This window comes from Alnus glutinosa, chromosome 1 (assembly GCF_958979055.1).
Source record: "Alnus glutinosa chromosome 1, dhAlnGlut1.1, whole genome shotgun sequence".
NCBI lineage: Eukaryota > Viridiplantae > Streptophyta > Magnoliopsida > Fagales > Betulaceae > Alnus > Alnus glutinosa.
This window is the reverse complement of record NC_084886.1, coordinates 18,353,532-18,374,425: the sequence shown is the minus strand read 5'-3', so window position 1 is coordinate 18,374,425 and position 20,894 is coordinate 18,353,532. Positions and strand designations below refer to the sequence as shown.

At 39.5% G+C, this 20,894-nt stretch overlaps 1 protein-coding gene across 1 annotated transcript in view; it reads right to left on the bottom strand.

Annotated features, from left to right (window-relative positions):
• Positions 1-17,395, bottom strand: part of LOC133875905 (uncharacterized) — a 33,739-nt gene extending 16,344 nt beyond the window's left edge. The window contains exons 1-8 of the mRNA XM_062314179.1: positions 17,149-17,395; positions 15,724-16,018; positions 10,991-11,081; positions 10,575-10,641; positions 8,391-8,433; positions 6,602-6,773; positions 6,365-6,463; positions 1,011-1,079 (exon numbers count right to left, since the gene is read on the bottom strand). Coding sequence (XP_062170163.1) covers positions 1,011-1,079; positions 6,365-6,463; positions 6,602-6,773; positions 8,391-8,433; positions 10,575-10,641; positions 10,991-11,081; positions 15,724-16,018; positions 17,149-17,283 — 971 coding nt within the window. The 5' untranslated portion in view covers positions 17,284-17,395. The remainder of the gene's footprint in view (positions 1-1,010; positions 1,080-6,364; positions 6,464-6,601; positions 6,774-8,390; positions 8,434-10,574; positions 10,642-10,990; positions 11,082-15,723; positions 16,019-17,148) is intronic.
• Between the last annotated feature and the right edge of the window lie 3,499 nt (positions 17,396-20,894).

Below are 20,894 nucleotides of genomic sequence, written 5' to 3'. Positions count from 1 at the left end.
AGATGGTGGTTTGAGGTTAGCTCATTCTATAATGTCTTAATCCTCCATGATAGCACCCCTTTCCCTTGGAGGTGTATTTGACGGAGTAAGGCCCCTTTGAGAGTGACTTTCTTCGCAGGTAAGATCCTCACTTTGGATAACTTAAGAAAGTAGCATACCATTGTGGTTGATTGGTGTTGTTTGTGTAAAAAGAATGGAGAAACCGTTGACCATCTTTTACACCATTGCGAGTTAGCTAGTGCATTATGGAACTCTATCTTTGGCTTGTTTAGCTTAGCGTGGGTCATGTCTCATCGAGTAAAAGATCTCTTCGATTGTTGGAGAGGGAAATTTAGTAGCCATAAAAGTGAAGCTTTCTAGAAGAATATTCTGCTAAGCTTGATGTGGTATATTAGGAGAAAGAAATTATCGAAACTTTGAAGACAGAGGTCAGTGGCAGAATTAAAGGCCTTCTTCTTTAACTCCTTTTTCCATTGGATGGCGACCTATGATTGTTTCCATATTTCTAGTTTCCATGACTCTTTTTTTTTTTTTTTTTTCTTCTAGTTAGGTGTTTCTTTTGGATACGTTTTCTGTACTTGGATGCACCCTTTGGTTTTATTGAAATCCAATTACTTAAGAAAAAAATCGTAAGAAAATATTCAAAATTAGATCATATTTTTATTTTGGGCATGAGATCTAATCAAATATAATTTTTTTTAAAAAAATCATATCAAATCAATTATTAGACTTTTTAAAAGGAAAAAGCTATTAAAATGGATCAAATCTTTCTTCTTTCCTTTCATCTATAATCAAGTCAATTGTTTATTCTTTGAAATTGGGACGGCTAAATTTCAAGAACTAGAATGCGAAATGGTACCACAATTGGGCTTGTGCATTCCAGAATGTGGTTTGGGAGACAGAATCTAGTAACTATGATGCAAACATTCTACTTGGACTACATCAAACAATGAACTAGTACCATGGGAAACATGTCTAAAGCAAAAGGAGAAAAATTGAAAAGAACTTACCCTTTGGCTGCATTAGCATCACAATAACTCCGTAACGGTTGTGGTACTCGGAAATCAATTCTCTGATATCTGCTAAAGAAAATACTTGGAAGTTGAGCATCAATATAGTAAAGGTTCCAAAACATTCTAATTCCAATAAGCGATTAATAATATATATATATATATATATATAACAATATTTGTTAGTTGTTGGATTTACTGTTTCAGACCCAACTTCTACCTAAGAATGCTTAAAACAAAAAACAAAAAAAAAACTGTAAATAACCACAAAGAAAACAAATATTGGTATTACATACGTATGTGTGCATGCTACTAATAATTCATGACATAGATTGTACTTTACTCAATTGCTTCCATTTTGTAACTTGATCGGGTGCTGTCCTTTCTGCCCCTTATCTTATTTCAAAGCGACAAAAATGCAAGGTCAAAGCATGGTTGTCTCCATCTAGATTCAGTTCACTTTTCTTCTGTCAGCATTTTATTATTTCACTATCAGTCTGTTTTATTTAGTTTATTCCAAGAAGGAAGACTGCAAAGATAAAAATGATAAGATAGATCTCCCTGAAGGAGTGGAACAGCAACACCATACAATAAGAAACTCATATCCAATAAAAGGAAACCTTGAGAGGTCAAGGTGGCAAAGACTTTCCCACAAAATTAACCAAAGCTGTATTGCATGATAAGATATCTCGAGAATGGACACCCAGAATACTCCAAGCTAGAGATAAGAAATCTGCACACAAGAGTGCCAAACAACACCAAGTGCCTCCAAACATATGGTGATTCTTGTACAATCTCTCTCCACCACTATGTTCAAAACTTGCCTAGTACCAACACCTCTTTGAGTAAGAGTAACCCATGATAGATTGGTCTCGAAAAGAATGAAAACAATTAATGCTTCCATGATCTCTGCAAACAACCCAAAGAAACAAGTTCCCCGGAATACTATCAAAGTTCAGTTTTCCTTGCCCCATAGGAGAAATAATTTAGTCAAAATGAAATTTGTTTATAGTCATAAGAGAACAACAAATAAAATATAAAAAATGGATAGAATGTTTTCATTCAATTCCATTGAGCAAATGCTTAAATAGATGAGAGGAACTAACTATTACCGTCGTAAACAGAAGAAACCCATTGAAATTGTCAAAGGTTATCCTGATCCTTTCCTTGTAAATAAAAGATAAGAGAGTAGAGTTTTGCAGCACCCTACCACTATTAGTTCCATATCGAAGAAGGCTAGAGAGGAGCAACAAAGTTAAATAACTTGTAAGGCTATAAATGAACGGAGCAGCTCATGAACAGACTTAGCTTGGCTCTGATTAACTCGGCTTGAGATCGGTTTATTTCTTAAATGAACAGAGCGTGAAAAAATTTTCAAGCTCATATATCAAACAAGCTAACACATGCCAAAACTCAGCTCGGATTAGGCTCACGAACAAAGCTTGCATAAGCTTGACTCGGCTCGACAGGCCCATTCACACACACATATATATCCACACACACAAATTGAGTTTTAGGCATCAATTATAAACTAATTTCTTCCATTATTTAGGCAAATACAAGTTTTAGTTATTGTTCCCTGACCGACATGGATGGCAGTATTGGACATAGATTTTCATTTTCCCCTTCCAAAGGTTTTGAATATATTCAGTTTGATGTTGTAAAAAACTATGATGGAAGATGAAGCCATTTCAAATTATTAATGGTGAGAATTTAGTAAGAAAGAACCCCCAACACGATTCATCTACTCCAATAGTTTGCAATGCAGAGAGAGCAGGACTACTGAACCAAGATAGATAGCATTGGACTACAGAACCATAAAAGCAATTTGGTAGCTACTTGAATTATACGTGAGCCGTCCGGGAAAAGCATATGAATTTGATTTTATATATATATATATATATATATATATATATATATATATATATATATATATATATATATATATATATATTCAATCAAAGCGCAGAAAGGCGCAACCTTAGTGCACATGGAGTACACAAAAGAACCCCTAAAATATAGAAAAAAGAAGCACATAACTCCAAAAACTCGGGGAAAATATTTTTGATCAGTAAATTTAGTCTTATTGAAAGCGTAAGGCGCCCCTAAGTACATTGAAAGTACACAAAAGGAAACACCTAACTAGGAATAGAAAAACGAACAAGAAAATCAGCAAAGCTAATCGACAGTGGAGACAAAAAAGGCACCATCCAAAGATACAACGTATGAAAAAACGAAGCCAAAATATCCTCCATGGAACTCTCCAAATCCTCGAAACACCTAAGATTTATTTCCTTCCAAACACACCACAAAATGCAAATTGGCACCATCTTCCAAATAAAAACACTCATCAGCCTTCCAGACTTCCACCAGCAAGCAAACAAGTCGATAACTCTTCTAGGCATAACCCAAGACATACCAAAACAAATAAAAATGTTATTCCACAGAGCGGAAGCCACATCACAGTGAAGATGAAGGTGGTCCACAGATTCAATAAGGATCTTGCCTAGGGCTGCCGGAACACACAAAAAAAACCTCCCTCGAAGGAGCCTGAGTCCGCCACACATTCTTCCAAGGGAAGTGTCTACCTTCAGAGCAAGCCAATGAGCTGAAGAAGGGCTTGACCTTGAACAATCCTTTATTGGAAGAGACCCACCAGAGCCTATCTGCGTGATCTCTACCCACCATGGCTGAGTGCAAAACCTAGAAGAAGGAAGCAAAGAGACCCACTTCCCAATCATGCGCCTCTCTAACAAAGCTCACGTTCTACTGAGTAGAACCGTCCAAAACTCCATATTATCCGCAACTGAGGCATCCTTCACCTGAGCAATACCAAAGAATCAGGAAAAATTTCCTTTAGAACCGTATCCCCACACCATATATCATGCCAAAAAAATTTCTTAACCCCATCCCCCACCTCAAATCTAGCAAAACCAGAGAAAGACTCACAACCTTTCCTGATGTTCTTCCACAACCCCACTCCAAAGGCACCTACGGGCTCAAGGGAGCACCACCCACCCCACAAACTGCCAAACTTGGAGTCCACGGCAAATCTCCACCAAGCATCTCTCTCAATTCCAAACCGCCATAACCATTTACCTAACAAAGCGCAGTTGAGACATGCACACTATTCAAAGCCACTTTCCATGCAAACAGGGATTGTAGCATTATCTTCTTTATCTCTAGTAATCACTCTCACGATCTTCAAAACTCCTTTCGTTCCGCTCTCGCCAAAGACACCACATTAAACACAAAGGAGCCAACCTCCAAATTTGCAAAGCATGACGAGTTCCAAATTGTCCCCTCCAACTTCCCAACAAATCACTCACCCTTCGAGGTATAACTCAATCAACACCAAACAGTTGAAGAATCGCATTCCACAATTCAGTTGCAAATTCAGAATGAAGAAATAAATGATCAATAGACTCCTCACACCTCTTACACACACAACGCCACTCCATTACAATAACGTTGGACCTTACATTATTAGATACTATCAGATAATACAACTTAACTTCAAATGTTTTCCTTTTAAATGGAATCTAGCAAATTGTATTTTCGCCTTCAAGCCTTACTCTTTGAGAATACAACATCTCAAAGAACCCCGAAACCACTTCCACCTCCCAATCATGCACTAGTAAATATAATATTCCAATGAATGTTTCCATTTTGAAGTTACATATTATCCGCCACCCATACATCCTTGCCACAAGCAATAGTGAATAATTCTGGAAATAAGACCTTCAAAGGTTGCTCCCTACACTAAACATCATGCCAAAACAGCACACGAGATCCATCTCCTACCTCATATCTCAAATAGTCAACAAAATCGTCCCATGCCCTCCTTATACATTTCCACAGGCCCACACCATAAGGCCCCCAAACCTCCTTAAAACACCAATCTCTCCTCATACTACAATTTTAATACTCAGCACATTTCTCCACAAAGCCTCTCTCTCCATCGCATACCTCCACAACCACTTCCCCAAAAAGACTCGGTTAAATTGAATCATATTTTTCACCCCTAGAACTCCTGATGGAACTATAGTCAACCATTTCACCAGATGGAACTATAATTTGCTTATAATTAGTTATATATATCTAAAATGCAATCAATTGTTATACAATTTTCCATGGTTACGTGAAATAATTTTAGTTTGCAATACCATAGCATATCATTTTGTTTTTGGGCTCAATGTCGGTATATAATCCTTTAATTTAAGTCATATCTTACTTATCAAAAAAAAAAAATTAAGTCATATCTCAAGTAAAACCAAGATATAATTAGGATTATTGTACAATGTAAGAACATTGACATTTTTTTCCTGGGTAAGAACATTGACAAAGTTAGTGATAGATATAAGAAGCTTCTGCTCCAGTGCTCCTAAAAACGTGGAGTTTTAAATCCTATAGTTGGACCCTCATGAAGAGTCCTACACAGGAAAGAAAACCAAGTCTATACAAGAGGACAACCATAAAAAGTGAAAGAAGTGCTCATAGGAGTCCCACATCGAAAAGGAAGAATAGATTCCCACAATTGAACTTCTATAAAAAGGGGAGCTTATGTGGTACTTTTCAAAGGAGATGCTGACTCATGACGCATGCCAAGCACGTTGAGTCTCCTACACGCGTAGTTAATATATTATAATTTGTTCTCTCTTTCTTTAAGCATTCTGATTCTTTGACTTTTCGTTTAAGAATCAGAATTGAGTAAAAAGAGTTAGTCGAGCTCGAACTCGGCTCAAGATCAACTAGTTTGTTTCACTTTTTATCTGTCGAGTTCGAACCACCTAAAAAAAAAAAAATCGAGTTGAGTTCAATCAGGGGTCCCAAGCTCGAAGCGAGCTTGAGCCAAGTTCAAGCCTATATAAATCTTCAACAAGCTGACTTTGTACAGCCTAAGCTCGGCTCGATTACAGCCCTAATCACTTACATGGCACGCTGATAGTGACCGAGAAGTGAGAGAACCAAACCAACAAATTAAATGAAGGGATGACAAGATCTTATTCAAATTTGTAATATTAGATAACAAGATTGCCATGTCGAATGGTTAAACTTTCAGCTCAAATTAAATTTCTCACTCTTAAAATGGAATTGTCAGATCCAATCATGCAATAAAGTATTTTCTAATGCTTTCACCCATACCTAAGAAGAGCACTTTAAAACAAGCATCAAAATGGCATGGCTGGTCCTCTCACACATATCCAGTCACTAATTTAACTCTTCATTCCTTGGTGATATTTAAGTCTATCTTTTCACAACCAAAATAGAAACTTAGAAATATGACCAGATGTGATGAATGCATTAAATACTAACTGGAAATAGAAGTTTGGACATTATTCAAGAACTCTTACATGCAAGAATCATGATCCTTGCGAGGATCATATCCTTTTCTGATCCAGAATCTGAGAAATGGTCCACTTGAAAAGTAGTATGCAATCCTTGACAGAAGCCTGCGAAGAGCAGACAAGTGCAAAAGCCACTGTGAAATATCAAATTTATCAAAGGGTGACGAACACTGAAATCAAGCCAACTTCAACCACCCCACCAAAGAATTTGACTACAAATGGGCAAGTTTTCAGGCAGAATACCTTCTAAGCATCTCAACAGTAAAACTTAAGCCCTTATCAAGCAAACGTTCAGTCAGTGATTCCTTGGGCCATATAGGCCGCTCATCAAACAGCTTTGATACAACCATCTGCCACTCCCACTGATCTGAGCCTTGGGGTACATATTCCTCCCAATTTACTCTCTTAGGAATCTGTATGAATGTTAAGTGCAACATGGATGAACAAAGCTCATGATGAGATTTCTCATGTTTTATTCGCATGCCATTAGTCTCATAACATTACCAATTATCTCATTTTACCGGCGCTTATCCTAACAGACAACAATACGACTCACAGCTGTATGTATGTTAGATAGGCTAATGCTAAGGAGCAACACTTTATCCGGAATTCATCCAGAAAAAGTGGTGCTCCATGGTACATTTGTAATTCAATGTGCAATGAAGCATCACTTTTCCAGATGAATTCCAGATAAAGTGTTGCTCTGTAGCATCACTTATGTTAGATAAATGGTAGATGATATTTAGTAAAATTGACTGCTAAGATTTTCATAAGAAGAACTACATGACTTTACGTCTAAAGCCAGCAACCCATGTTGAAGTTCTAACATCGTTGAAAGAAATGTATATACACCACTGGCCCCACAAACATCTAGGAAGGATTGCCTCCAATATTAAACCATCTCATAATGCATCCACACAGCACCAGCAAAATGAGAAAAATGGGGGTGCATTTCCTCGTAAGTTTCACTGAGCCCACACGAAAACATGATTGCATTGCAGAACAACGAAAAGGCCCAAAACATGCCCAATAGTAATGTGCATGAACTCTAACCTTATTACTAAAATTCTAGGTGTGAAACAAAAAGAGTTCACAAGTTTCTTATTGCATACAAAATGGTCTGGTGCTATAAAGAGTAATCATGTGTCCAAAGTTCCTGTGTAGTAATTAGTTAATTACATATTGTCTCAAGGATGCAAAATAAATAAATAAAAATGAAACCTAAAGACTGGTAAAAATATTTGTTGGATTAGAGTTTAATTTTCATTCATGCTTTACAAAATATTTTCTGATACATCAATAATCTGAAAGCCATCAAAAGAGAAAAATTTACTGAAACAAGAAAATCAAAATTGAGGTTTCCAGTGAGATTAAGCCCCACACAGTTTTGTTGGATTAGAGCTCTACTTTCACATGAGTTTGACAAAAAGGGTCCATAAAAGTCAGCATCAAAACTTCGAAGTATTTATTCCCATGTGGGCTTTGTTACTTACTCACAAAGAGATTTATTATTTACTCATCAAAATATTTATTCCCATGTCACTAGTCCAGTAGATAAAAACATTTAAACAATTGGTATTGCAACTACCTAACATTGATGCTGTTGTGTAGAAGCCATATCTGTAACTTACAAGTATTGGGTACTTCTCAGATATTCCCAACGTGTATCCAGTATTTCTTGTATACTCCTGGACACGTATTGGAGACACCTCAAATGTTCGGATTCACTTTTTTTCGGGACTTGAATGGAAACATAAGAAGGGTTTGTGACATGGGTTTTGACCCTTTCAACACAGTGATGACTCTGTATTCTCATATCATGGATCAGTACATGACTTTTATAATAACTTAGAACTATTAAATGCATATCTATATATGTCTATCTAGATTCACCATATGAAAACATGCATATAGTTGATGAACCTAACTAATGTTACAGGTAGAAAAACATAGCAATGAACTATACAAGGAAGACTTCTAAGGTAATGATCTACACAGAAGATTGGTAGCATAGAAGTTACAAGTAGGATATCTTTAATGTTAAAATCAATTGCAAGAACTGGCTCCACATCCACCTGCACACAAAAAAAAAAAAAAAAAAGTGTTAAGGTCATAAAGCTGACACGAGGTGAAAATTAGTTCAACTAAATCACTTAATAGGATATTTGGAATGACAGAAGGTGCAAGTCCTAAGTCAAGATAATGATCTCTGGAAGCACAATAAAATTACATCCATAGACAAAAAAAAAAATATCTTTCATCAAAATAAAAAACAAGGAAGAAAATAAGCATATTTGACAAAAATAAAGCCGAAAACAGGGACACAAATGGACCTGCTTCAAGCTTGGTAAGCATTTACCTAAGCTTGATCCACAAGATAACGAAATTAATTATGGGACACAGAGACCACGCAAAGGCACAAAATCTGTAGGACAATGAGTGTCACAACTCAGGCCTAAACTCCTAGAGGAAAAAATTTGACTAAGCTATACAGGTAGCTTAGAAATACTTTCATCGCTCAACAGTTTAGAGCAACGGCTAAAGATTCTGGACTCCAGAGAAAAAAATTCATAAGGAACCAAAACATAACTGCCAAAATGAAAAATGCCTGTCAGGTCAAGGGTAAAAAAGAAAAAGTAAAAAGTTTCCCGAAACCAGTGACCTGATGCAATTTCACTTCAAATTTTTTATAAAAATACTGATTATGTGTCAAAACAACCTCCATGTATTATTCCACTGGGCCTAAGTCACCAATCAGACAACTCAGAAAAAATAATCAGCCAGAGCACTAGAACATAAGCGTGAGTACAATCTGCCCCTCAATCTCTAACATGCTCTTTCCACAAGTTGTCGATTTTTATGTTGCTCACTTTGTGTTTCGAGAATCAGTGCTAAACACTTCTATTTCTGGACTAATCGAATTCAATACCATGCAACCAATTAGCTGTGATGAAAACTTGGTCAACTCTTCCTAACCATCAAGATTCTACAACTAGTCTCCTTCCAAGACATTAAAGTAACACAAACAAAATCATTTTCCAAAAATTCATATCCTTTTCAAAATCTGGTCAAAAGGAAAGCCAAAGAGATGATGAAGCTAAAAGATGATGATGATGATGATAACCTGATTTAAATGAAGCTCCACACCTTTTTTTTTATATAAAAATAATAATAAATTAAAAAATTAAAAAAAAAAAAAAACCTGGTCTGAATGGTCCACCTCTAAATTTTTTTGACTTTTTTCTCAGAAAAGAGAAGTCTTCATCACAATTGGGCCCAACAAATTTAGTAAGATTTCGTAGGTGGGTATAATGGGAAACATTAACTTTACTCAGATAATAAATTCTAGTTTTAAGTTTGATAATGCTGAACTAAATTGTAGAAGGAAAGTTAAAAGATCGTGATGATAAAAACGCATAACTGTTGTAGTATTTTATAATAGGTAGGCTGGTAAAGCATAAAATTCACAAGTTATCTTAGCATTAACTAACAGAGCCATCAAAATCCAGGATCAACAGCACCTTCTGGTATGCCCACACAGCAAGCAATTCTAGCGTGACACCTCAAGCTTTAGTGGAAAATAAGCAAAGATAACAATTCTACATTGCAAACAGAAATTACAAGCTTCAAAGTTTGATTCCAAGGTCAAAACTCTGGAGTAAAGAATCACTCCAAAAGATAGAATTCATACAAACCCATCAGCCTATCAAACTGACAGCTAATGAAAAACCATTGTGCCTGGTTGGCATTTGATGCCATCAGTCAACCACTTTCTCATATGCATCTTAGGTCATATAGGAATCAACTAATTACAAGCACCATAGCTTAGACAAGCTAGTTATTCAAAAAAAATAAAAAGGGAGAACTTCACTTATAACCCCTGATCTTTCATCACTTTTGCAAAAAAAAAATAACCAAACTTTAAAAAGTGTCAATTTTTTTTTTTTGATAGGTAGAAAAAAAAAAAAAAAAAAAAAAAAAAAGTGTCAATTTATGGTATCCATCTTTCAATTTTTTTTTCAATTTCAACAATCCGTTAGAATTTTCCGTTAAATCTTGTCAAAAGTCTCAAAATATCTGTGTTTTTTTTTAAAAAAAAAAAAAAAAAAAAAAAAATGAGATTTAGGCATGGGTATTTTTGCAAATTCTGTTAAATTCTGACCTAACACCTAAATCCTAACAATTTTTGCCACTTCAGTTGACAAAAAGATTTCACCTTCAATTCCTGCTGTGCAACTTCATCTTGTTTCGTTTTTGAATTCAATGTGGGTGGTGGTCTTAACCTGAAACATAATAAGACCAATAAAAACCAGTTCCAAAAATGAACAGAAATCAACATATGGTTATCAAATAATGTAGCATCAGATAGCTCCAAAGGAAGCACATATGTCGAAAGTTGAAGGATTTTATTCTACAAAATTTTCTTAAGTTAATTAAACTATTTGTAAAATTTAACCTCAAATACAGAATGTTCCATATAACCATAACATGGAAAGAACTTGTAATGATTCATGTCCATCCTTCTCTCTCTTTGAGGCTGCTCCTAAATCTATATCTCTAATACCAAATACAAGAAAAGCATCAAATACACTAACCAGATAAGATAAGAATAAAAAGGTAAAGGCATCTTACACTAAATTCTCCGGCACATCCTTGGGTGAAAAAAGCGGTGGCAACAAAATCATCACATCCTCTTGATCCACGTCCATCAATCCTCCCTTCTCTATAAAATAAATTAAAAAAATAAAAATGTTTAAGCACACGGAGCAAAATTAGATTATGAGTCAACACATTTAAAGCACATTCACGTGAGTCTGACTAGTTAAACCCACATACATAATGGTCAAGTGGTTAATACAACATAACTTGGTTAAAACTATAGGGTCAAGTTTTTTGGATTAAGTGGTACTCCAACATAATCTATTCATTACATTTGAGGCGGTCATGGGCCAAAATACCGACAAGCACCTCAGGGTTCTTGGTGCGGTGATGCACCTTCTCCACACTCGCCAATGGTCCCCCTTGCTATAATGTCCTCCATCCCTCTCACTCCTCTCCTCCCTCCTTTTCTCCTCTTCTTTCCTCTCCCTTAAACCTCTTTTTCTCCACATTACTTTCCTTCCCCAACTTCATCCCCACCCACCATCCCAACTACCCCTTGGCCGTCCCACTTTTCTCCCCATGGTTGCCTCCTTCTTCACCACCCCCTTCCCTCCCTCCCTCCCCTTCTCTCCCTCCCTCCTCTCTCTCTCCCTAGCATCCCATCAGCCCCCCACAAAGCTCACGCCCCCCCCCCCTCCCGGACCTCCACCCCACAACACCTCCCTGCTGCCTACTTCTCCCCCCCCCCCCCCCCCCCGGCTGCTCCCTGGTGGCAGGCGATGTGGTAGTCTAACCCCACTAGCCCTTCTTTCATTGATGAGGTACTATGTTGTGAACAGCCCCTCTCTCTCTCTCTCTCCCCGTCACCCACCACCCCTCCCAACACAACCATTGCCCTTACACACCTCCTTAGAGCCTATATTCATTTCTCTGTCATCCTCCAACTTCACACGCCTCTTGACACACCCCCTCTTTTATGTTTCTATTCCCAAAGTCCCAGTTCCCCTTTTACATGCCCCTGGTCCTATCATGTCACACCATTGTCGCCTGCCCATCTTACACCTCTTTACACACGACATTTGTCCCTGCCCCACCACCTATCTCCCATCTTTCCTCATTTCACACACAACCTGCCCCTGTCATGCCTCTTTCTCTTTGCTCTCAAGCCCTCCTATTTTTCCTTCCCAAACGACCCAATCTAGACCACCTAGCCCCATATTCCCCACATCTTCTCCCCAAGGAATACTCCTCCCCACCGCCCTCCCATCCCTCTCCCCTGCTTCTGACACCCTTGTCCTTTCCCTTTAGCCCTCAGTTGCAGTCACTTAGGCTAAGGAGGCGGACCTCATCAAACCTCCTCCAGCGTCATGAACCCTTTAACTTGGATGTGCCAAGGCCTAGCCCACACCTTGACACCAAGTCTCCTCAAGGTTGTTCACTTTTTTTTGTAAGTAAATTTGGTCTTATTAAAAGTGTAAGGCGCCCCTAAGTACACTGGAAGTATACAAAATGAAACACCTAACTAAGAATAGAAAAACGAACAAGAAAATCAGCAAAGCTAATCGACAGTGGTGACAAAAAAGCCACCGTCCAAAGATACATCGTATGAAAAAACGAAACTAAAATATCCTCTATGGAACCCTCCAAATCCTCGAAACACCTAAGATTTTTTTCCTTCCAAATACACCAAAAAATGCAGATTGGCACCATCTTCCAAATCGCAGCACTCCTTGGCCTTCCAAACTTCCACCAACAGGCAAATAAGTTGATAACTCTTCTAGGCATAACCTAAGACATACAAAACCGAGTAAAAATGTTATTCCACAGAGCAGAAGCCACATCACAGTGAAGAAGAAGGTGGTCCGCCGGTGTTTGCCTCTTTGTCTCGAAAGGCTTCTTCAACTAGCGTCCTACTCCTCCACACAGCAGGGCACCATATCTACGTGACACCATCTTTTTATTGGCCCAACTACAATGGTCCTCCCCATCGTATCTAATGCAACCGATCATGACATGATGCTCAAGTCTACCTTAGTTGCATCAATGCTGGCACCCTTTGCTCCTTTCTTGTCGGAGGAGGTTCTCCTTCCTCGGGCCTTGATCATCTCCTCTATGATGCTCGAGAACTCCGCCTACAATGCATCCTTGCTAACCCTTGTTATCAACCGTTGGTCTCCTGCAACAGCCCCTTTTGGCCTTTAGGCCATATCTTTCATTGTATTGGGCTTTGGGCCCATACCCTGTATCACTTCCATTGGGTTTGCAGTGGGAATGCTTCCTTACGTCTATTTTTTTTTTATCTCTGCCTTTTCTTCTTTTTAATAAGGATTAAATCTAAAAATGCTCCCTGTGATTTTTATGTTTATTAAAACACTCCTTGGGGTCTTCTCAGCCACCTCTTTCCCTTCTACGCAAGTCTCTGGTCCAGCTTTTTCTCTCAGTCTTTAGGGGTCTTCTCAGTCCATCTTCGCCCCTTACTTAAGGTGGCTGAGTTGGGAGAGAGGCTTCGTTCTGCTTCAGTGCCAACGGTTTCTAAGCCTTTCCAGAAGTACTACCGAAAGGCAAGGGAAGGTAGATCGGGACATTTGGATGAGAATTTAGTTGCTAAGTCTATGGTAGCATTGAGTGTGCTTATCAGTTTTTCAACCAAGGAAGAAGCGGCTGTGATTCCAGCATTGAGGGCAAATTCCGTGAAGGGTTTCGTTAAGCCTTCTTCTTCGATGAAGGGCTTCCTTCGACGGGGGTTTCTCAACCCGAGCCTGGCTATGAAAGCTTCAACTACTCATACCTCGCTGTTAGAGACGGTTGTGTCTTCATCGGCTTCGGAAGTTAAGGAAGTTGGGGTGGTAGGGTTGCCCTCCCCCTTGGGTGGTTGCGTCACTCCATATGTTAGAAAATGTGATGATTCCAGGGTGAATGGGTTGTCCCAATCTCAGAAGTGGCCAATAGGTTTTGGTCCATCTAGGGAGATGATTGTGTGGGAGCAGGGTGATGAAATCTAGGATGGGGAGGATGGAGATTCCCCTTACCCTTTGGGTGTTCTTCCTCCCAACATGGCTTTGGATTGGGAATTGGATCGTGTTGAGGACGAGGATTCTTCCTTGGCGATTATGGATGCCTTTAAAGAGAACTTTCTTCAGAAAGTTAAGGTTACACGGCCGAAGACCAAAGGTAGGAGGGAGATTTTGAATTTGGTTAGCACCATTAATTATGGCGATGCAAGCGTGTCCTCCCGGCATAAGAAAGGCAAGGCTCACGTGTTGTAGTAGGGTGTGCTTCTTGAGGGTTCGGGTTTGAGGGCTTTTGGTTTTTGAGGATTTGTTGGGTTTCTTTCTTTTTGTGGGCTGTTTCGTTTTTCACTCTCTAGTTAGGTGTTTTCTCTTGTATACATCCGGTGTACTTAGGGGCGTCTTACGCTTTTAATAAGACCAGTTTCTTACTTAAAAATTAAAAAAAAAAAAATTAAATTAAATTAAATTATAAAAAAATAAAAAATAAATAAATAAAAAAACACTCCTTGGGTTTTAGAAAGTGATAAAATTGGTCAATTGGCTTTCTAAGTTTATAATATTAGTCTTCTGTCTATTTGCCATCAGACCCATTTGCCACATGTAACCAAAAAAAAAAAAGGCCATGTAAGACTTATCAAACGTTGTCATGCATACATCTTCGTCACGTCAACATATTCCCCTAAAAAATTGAGTGGCGGCGGTGGGAAAATCCCTTCCACGATGGTGGTGGGATTCTCCAGCAACCCACCCCTACTTTGCGGAGGTAGACGTGGGGTTAGGGGGTCCCCCACTACCCACCCTCTCCCTCTCACTCTAACCCCCTCTTGCTCCACCTCCTCCTCTTCCAAGCGTCCAAATAAGTTCTCTGCCTCCTCTTCCACCTCTCACAAGGTGACCTCTCGCACCAATTGTCGAACCTACTCCTCCACCTCCATCACTTCCAATGTCCAGACCTACACCAAAGAGGCCCTCCTCTGCCAAGCCCGCCATTGTCCTCAAAGGCCTCCTGAAACCCTCTGACGACAACCACCCCACTATCTCCCAAACCCTAAAACGAAATGATGACAAATCGGAGAACAAGAGAGAGATTCGACGGGCAAACTCAATTCACTTCCTTGAGCATCGGAAAACCCAAGGATTCATTGATTCCCATCCAGGTCACCATCGATGCGACACGTGCAAAGCGGGAGCGGCTTCAGGAGGCAACAATCACAGCAAGGCTGAGGGTTTGAGTTACCTCCTCCCATGCTAGGGTGGGTCGTGGGGGAGGGGGTCCCCCACAAACCACCCTATGCCCCACGAGCCAAAGGTGGGGATGAGTTGTCGAAGAACCCCACCACCACCCCTGGAGGGAATTTCCACACCACCATCTTCTTTCTTTTTCTTTTTTGTTTTAGGGGAATACGATGATGTGGCAAAAATGTACATGCGGCAATGTTTGACAAGTTTTATGTGACCTTTCTTTTTTATAGGTGGCAAAGAGGCTGACGACAAATAGACGAAAGGACTAATCCTATAAACTCAAAAAGCCCAAGGATCACTTTCAAAAACAAGGGGTGTTTTGATAAACATGAAAACCACATAACCATTTTTGCATTCAACCCTTTTAATTAAAATTTTATCTTGCCCAACAAAAAGGTGGTGCCTCAACATATGTAACATTAAACCACCCTAACACCATAGCTATAAACATGTATAAGACAATGAAACATGCATATATGTTATATATGTCAGGGATATAGTGAGCCTGACCGAAATGTGGGTCCTCAATTTCACCCCATTGTCTCTTTCCTTTTTTCCTTTGTTTGGCAGCATCAGCATGAACAGCCACAACGTGCTGGTAGTCTGCCATTCCTTCAAAGTGATAACCCTCCGAGACGCGTGCAACAATATCTGCGCAAATGTGGCCATCATCACCACTGGACATTTTCTTCGATATCTTTAGTAGCAAATCATTGCAAGGACGGAGCTCCCCGAAAGCCGGGTGTGAGTATGGGTCGTCGGGCCGGAATCGAAGCTCCAACTTGTTCGAATGCGAACTATGAGCCTGCAAGCAACAACGACTTTGAAACTTAGGGGTGAGGCTAAAGACTTTCTCAGTTTCAGAGTTGGGGATGGCAGGAAAATTTTCTTATGGTTTGATTCGTGGCATCCAGCAGGGTATCTTTTTGATCAGTATGGCTACCGGACTGTTTATGATGCTGGAAGTGCTATTCGCCCTAAGCTCTCTTCCATTATTAGGAATGGAGAATGGTATTGGCCAAGTGCTCGCTCGAACAACTTAGTAGAAATTCAAAGCAGGCTGCCGGAGGTTGCTATTGGTGGATAAGATCTTCCTGTTTGGACTCCAGTGCAGAAACTTGGGATCAGCTTAGGCTGAAACTTCCTGCTGTGGAATGGCACAAAGTGGTGTGGTTTTCCCAAGCTATTCCTAGGCATGCCTTTATCCTGTGGTTGGCTCTAAGGGATGCTCTAGTTACAAAGGAGAAGATGTGTTCTTGGGGTTTTACTGGTCCTAGACTCCTAGTGTTTGCATGTTTTGTTATGGCTGCCAAGAAAGCAGGGGACATCTTTTCTTTGCTTGTAGCTTTAGTAGACGGATATGGCAGGCATTGATGTCTATTTGTCTCATTCCGAATCCTCCCGTAGACTGGGAAGAGATGGTCCGGTGGTTTGTTAAAGATTTGCAAGGTACAAGCTTGAAAGCTAACGCTTGCAGGTTAAGTCTTGCTGCAGTTGTGTACCACCTCTGGTGGCAGAGGAATGCCCTTATGCATGGCAACACTCCTAGAACGGAAGAAGCTATAGTGAGTCAAGTCAAATGGCAAGTTGGCTCTAGGCTCCTGGCTAAGGGATCAAAGAAAAGTATTGGAAAGAATCTAGCTCTTGCTTATAACTGGAATCTGCAGGGACTTTTCTTGGGGCTGTTCTGTTGATTGTTACAGCAATTGTTTACTTGCTGTTTTGCTGCTTTTTTTGAGGGGTCTGTCCCTAACTGGTTGGATTTTCGTCCAGATTTTTCTGGAGTGTACTTTTGGAGTGTTTGGTTTATAAAAGTTTAGTTCATCCAAAAAAAAAAAAAAAAAAGCTACAACGATTTTCAAAAACCAAACAATTATTTGAAAATAAATAAATAAATTTAAAAAACAAAAGCAATGGTTGGGTTGGCGTGTGTGCCTTGACGATTCCTTCGATGCCTCCAAGCGTCTCGACGGCGCGTGTGGTGGAAGAAGGGTAGCCCGGATAGTGGACAACGAAAGCCTCCATGCTCGGTAAGACGCCCGATATGGTGCCGCTTTCTATCTCTCCCATTGCGATTGGATTTTTTGATTTCGATTGACAGTCAAAGCTGTAAAGGGAGGAAGTGGCGGGGAGACAGGTTTTGTACTTTGGGTCCAACTCTGGAGAAAGATGATGAACAAATGGAAAATAAAAAGTCAAGAAATATAACATCAGATCTCCGGTTAAAAAAACGTACGGTCCAGATTTTATACGTAACACGACGTCGTGTGAGGCTAACGTTTAACAAAACACCTTAGCATCCTCAACGAACTTATTTCACAAAAACGGCATCCAGCGAGCTCGGCATTTCTTTCTCCATCTAGCATTTTTAGTAGTCTTATCAAATTTTACTCATCAAAATAGTTAAAAATTATTTTTCTCTATTTTAATAAGCCATTTTTTAAAAAAATTTCCAGCAGCCTCACATTTTAACTATTCACTATCACTATTCCACTTAAATAATATTTTTTCATATTTCTTTATTTTTTCTCTATTTAATCTTTTTATACAACAAATTATCATACACCTTCATCTTGAGATTAAATCATTATTACGAAATTCACATAAGTTTTCATTTGCTTCTCAACCAAATTCAATAAATAAATAAAGAAAAGATAAATGAAAGAACCACAAAGTTTATGTCAAGGGGACATCATCGTGTCAGAGGGATGGGAGATGGGAGAAGAAAATCAGATAAAAAATAAAAAAAATAGAAGTGTGCTGATCATGTGAGAGATAAATGAAAAACAAAATTGGTGAATGAGTTGGTGAGTGAATATTACTCATCAAAATTTGTGAGTATTTTCACTCACCAAAACTTTTTGGTTAAAGTGGTGAGGCTGCTGGAAGTGATTTTTTAATGTTTTTATCAAATTGGCTCACCAAAATAGCTAAAAAACTATTTTGGTGAGGCTACTATGAATGTTCTTAGAATATCTAGTGAGCCCTCCAAATTTTCTCTAAATTTTTGCCAAAAACATCGTCGCAAACCCCAAAAAAACAATAAATTCTAACAAAAATAATTCGACCCGAAAGATGATTTTTAAGAATCAAGGCAAAAAATAAGAAAGCGTGAAATGGGTATGGAGGTGGGGTTGGAGAACAAAAAATATAAAAGAAATATATATGGGTGTGAGAGATATAGGGGTCGAGGCTGAGGCAACGGTAGTACTAGCCTTTCTTGCAGGATTCGAAAGCGAAAGCAGCGCTCGCCCTTGACCGGAAAAGGGAGCGCATGAAATTGCTGCTACTTGGGATTTCCACCATTCACAACAGCGGTGTTTGAGTCTTCGATTCTCATTTTGGTAGGCCTAAAGAGAAAATAAAATAGGGAGAAAGAGAGAGGAAAAGTGAAGTGGGTGTGGAGCGCGGGTGTGGAGTGGCGAATGGGAAGAGGTAGAAAACAAACGAAAAATGATAAAATATTGAATAGCTCATAAAATTTGTGAGTCAAATTTAAGGTGAAATTCTGACAATAACCAAAATAGATAAATTATAGAAAGTTTGTTGAAATGAGCCTTTTTGAGTTTTTCACCAAATTTTTGTGAAAATTTTGAAATTGATAGCTCACTATGAATGCTCTTAGCTTCTATCAGAACTCTCTCCAAATCTGTCGCACTAAGTTGTTTCGCTACTTTATTTCTTGGCTTTTTTAATTTCGAATCTATTGCTCTCATTATTCTTTATATTTTTGCGCGCTCTCTGCTTCACCAAGATACCACCACAAAGCCCTTGGTTCCCAATGAATGAAGATAAGATAAGAGACTTAGAAGACGGGAGTGAATGTAGCAATCAGCGACTTTTGGGTCGGTAAGGGTCACGGAAATGGACCCGTCACGACCCACTTGGGCGCCACCGTTTGATTTGGGTCACACAGTCACAGTGAGACAACTCTGCAGCGAAAACAATGCAGGGAGACAACCCTATTAAAACAATGAGACCATAGCCCAACTCGGAGATAGAGAGAAAACACTAATGCAAATCTAGGAAGACAACTCTGCAGAGAAACAATGGTGGGAGAAAACCCTAAGGCGAATCTAGGGAGACAACAAAGAAACAAGTTACAAGTTACATATTTACAGGTACAAGGGATCTACTCCGGAGACAGGGATACAACCCTGCAAAGAAAACAAGACAGTGAGAAAACCCTCGGTTTTCAAGTTTAATCCAAGTTATGGGGGTACATATATTATGTTGCGAGTTAACAAGTTTAGTGTGACACGTATTAAACCCAAGATACATAGGCCCGAGTCTTTTATGGTTCCTTAGGATTATTATTCGACCCATTGCTTATTTTATGTTTACAATTTCGTCATTGTTTATTATGTTTGTGTATGTTGTTAAGTAGCCCGCCCCTATGTTTTTTTTGCTTTTTGATGGAATAACCGTGTGAGTTTGTGACTATGTGATACCTACAACAATGATGTAATTGACGATGAAGCAAAAAGCCAACTACTCTGCATTGTTGTTCTCTAACTGTCTCTTTAAATATGTATTTTTCTTTTCTTCTTTTCTTTTTTGAGAAAGAAGTGGTTGGTTGAAGCCGAAGGAGTCCACAAAATCACTGGCTCTTGAACCGTCCCCCTAAAAAAAAAAATCCTAGTTCCGCTCATGTGCATTGGGTTTGTCAATTGAGTGAATCATGCCCGACTAGTGCTCGTGCATAGGGTCCATCGGTGTGGCAGCTCACACTTGACAGGTGCTTGTGCATGGAGGTTGTCGGCCGGCAGCTCACACCCAACTAATGCTTGTTCATAGAAGCTGTTGATCGGGCAACTCATGCCCAACCAATGCTCATGCATGGAGGTTGTCTATCGAACAGCTCATAACCGATGGGTGCTTGTGCATGGAGGTTGTCAGTTTATCTGTGTTAGATGTTTGACTTGGGCTGGGTCTAGGACCATCAGTGCAGCGGCATAAAGAATGGGAGAGCACGCACCTATTGTTTTGACTCATGGCTCGATTGTGCCACTCGAGATCTTAGGCATACTCTCCACAGGTAGACGATGTTAACATGCGAGTGGACAAGCCTCGTTCGAAAGCGTGTTAGATGACAAAATCAAGGATGAGCCCAATGATTTGCACTTGGTTGAGGTGAACTATGTGAAATGGCGTTTGCTATAGACCACTGGACGGCTGAGCGCACCATCGACAAAAATATCTAGAAGGTTCGAGCAGTTGGTTTCGCACAATGATTCTCATGTGCGCAAGTTCGAGATGAAATGCTAGATTAGCCATTTGGAGATCGTTTGAGCCCCATTGTGAGGACTTTCAAAGTCTGCTCATGCACTTGATGAACTGCGTGGCTTCTCGATCACTTTCTTGGACGTGACGCTCTAGCCTCGAGTTGAAGATCTAGCATGGATGAACACATATATTTGGAGAGAGGTTGTGGGCATGGCTTGTAGATCTAGCGTGGGCAAACACAAATCTGGATTTAACTAAGGTCTTCGTTCATGAGATGGTGGTGCGAGCCTCTATGACACTGAATCAGAGGCATCTACAATGGCTTCCAATCGATCAAGTTTGAGCCGTGTGCTTAAAAAGATGAGGAACATCAGTTCCCACAAATGGCATCAACTATTGATGAAGTTTTTTGCGTACTCAGGCTGAGCAACAAGCACTTGTAAAACAAAGGGAAA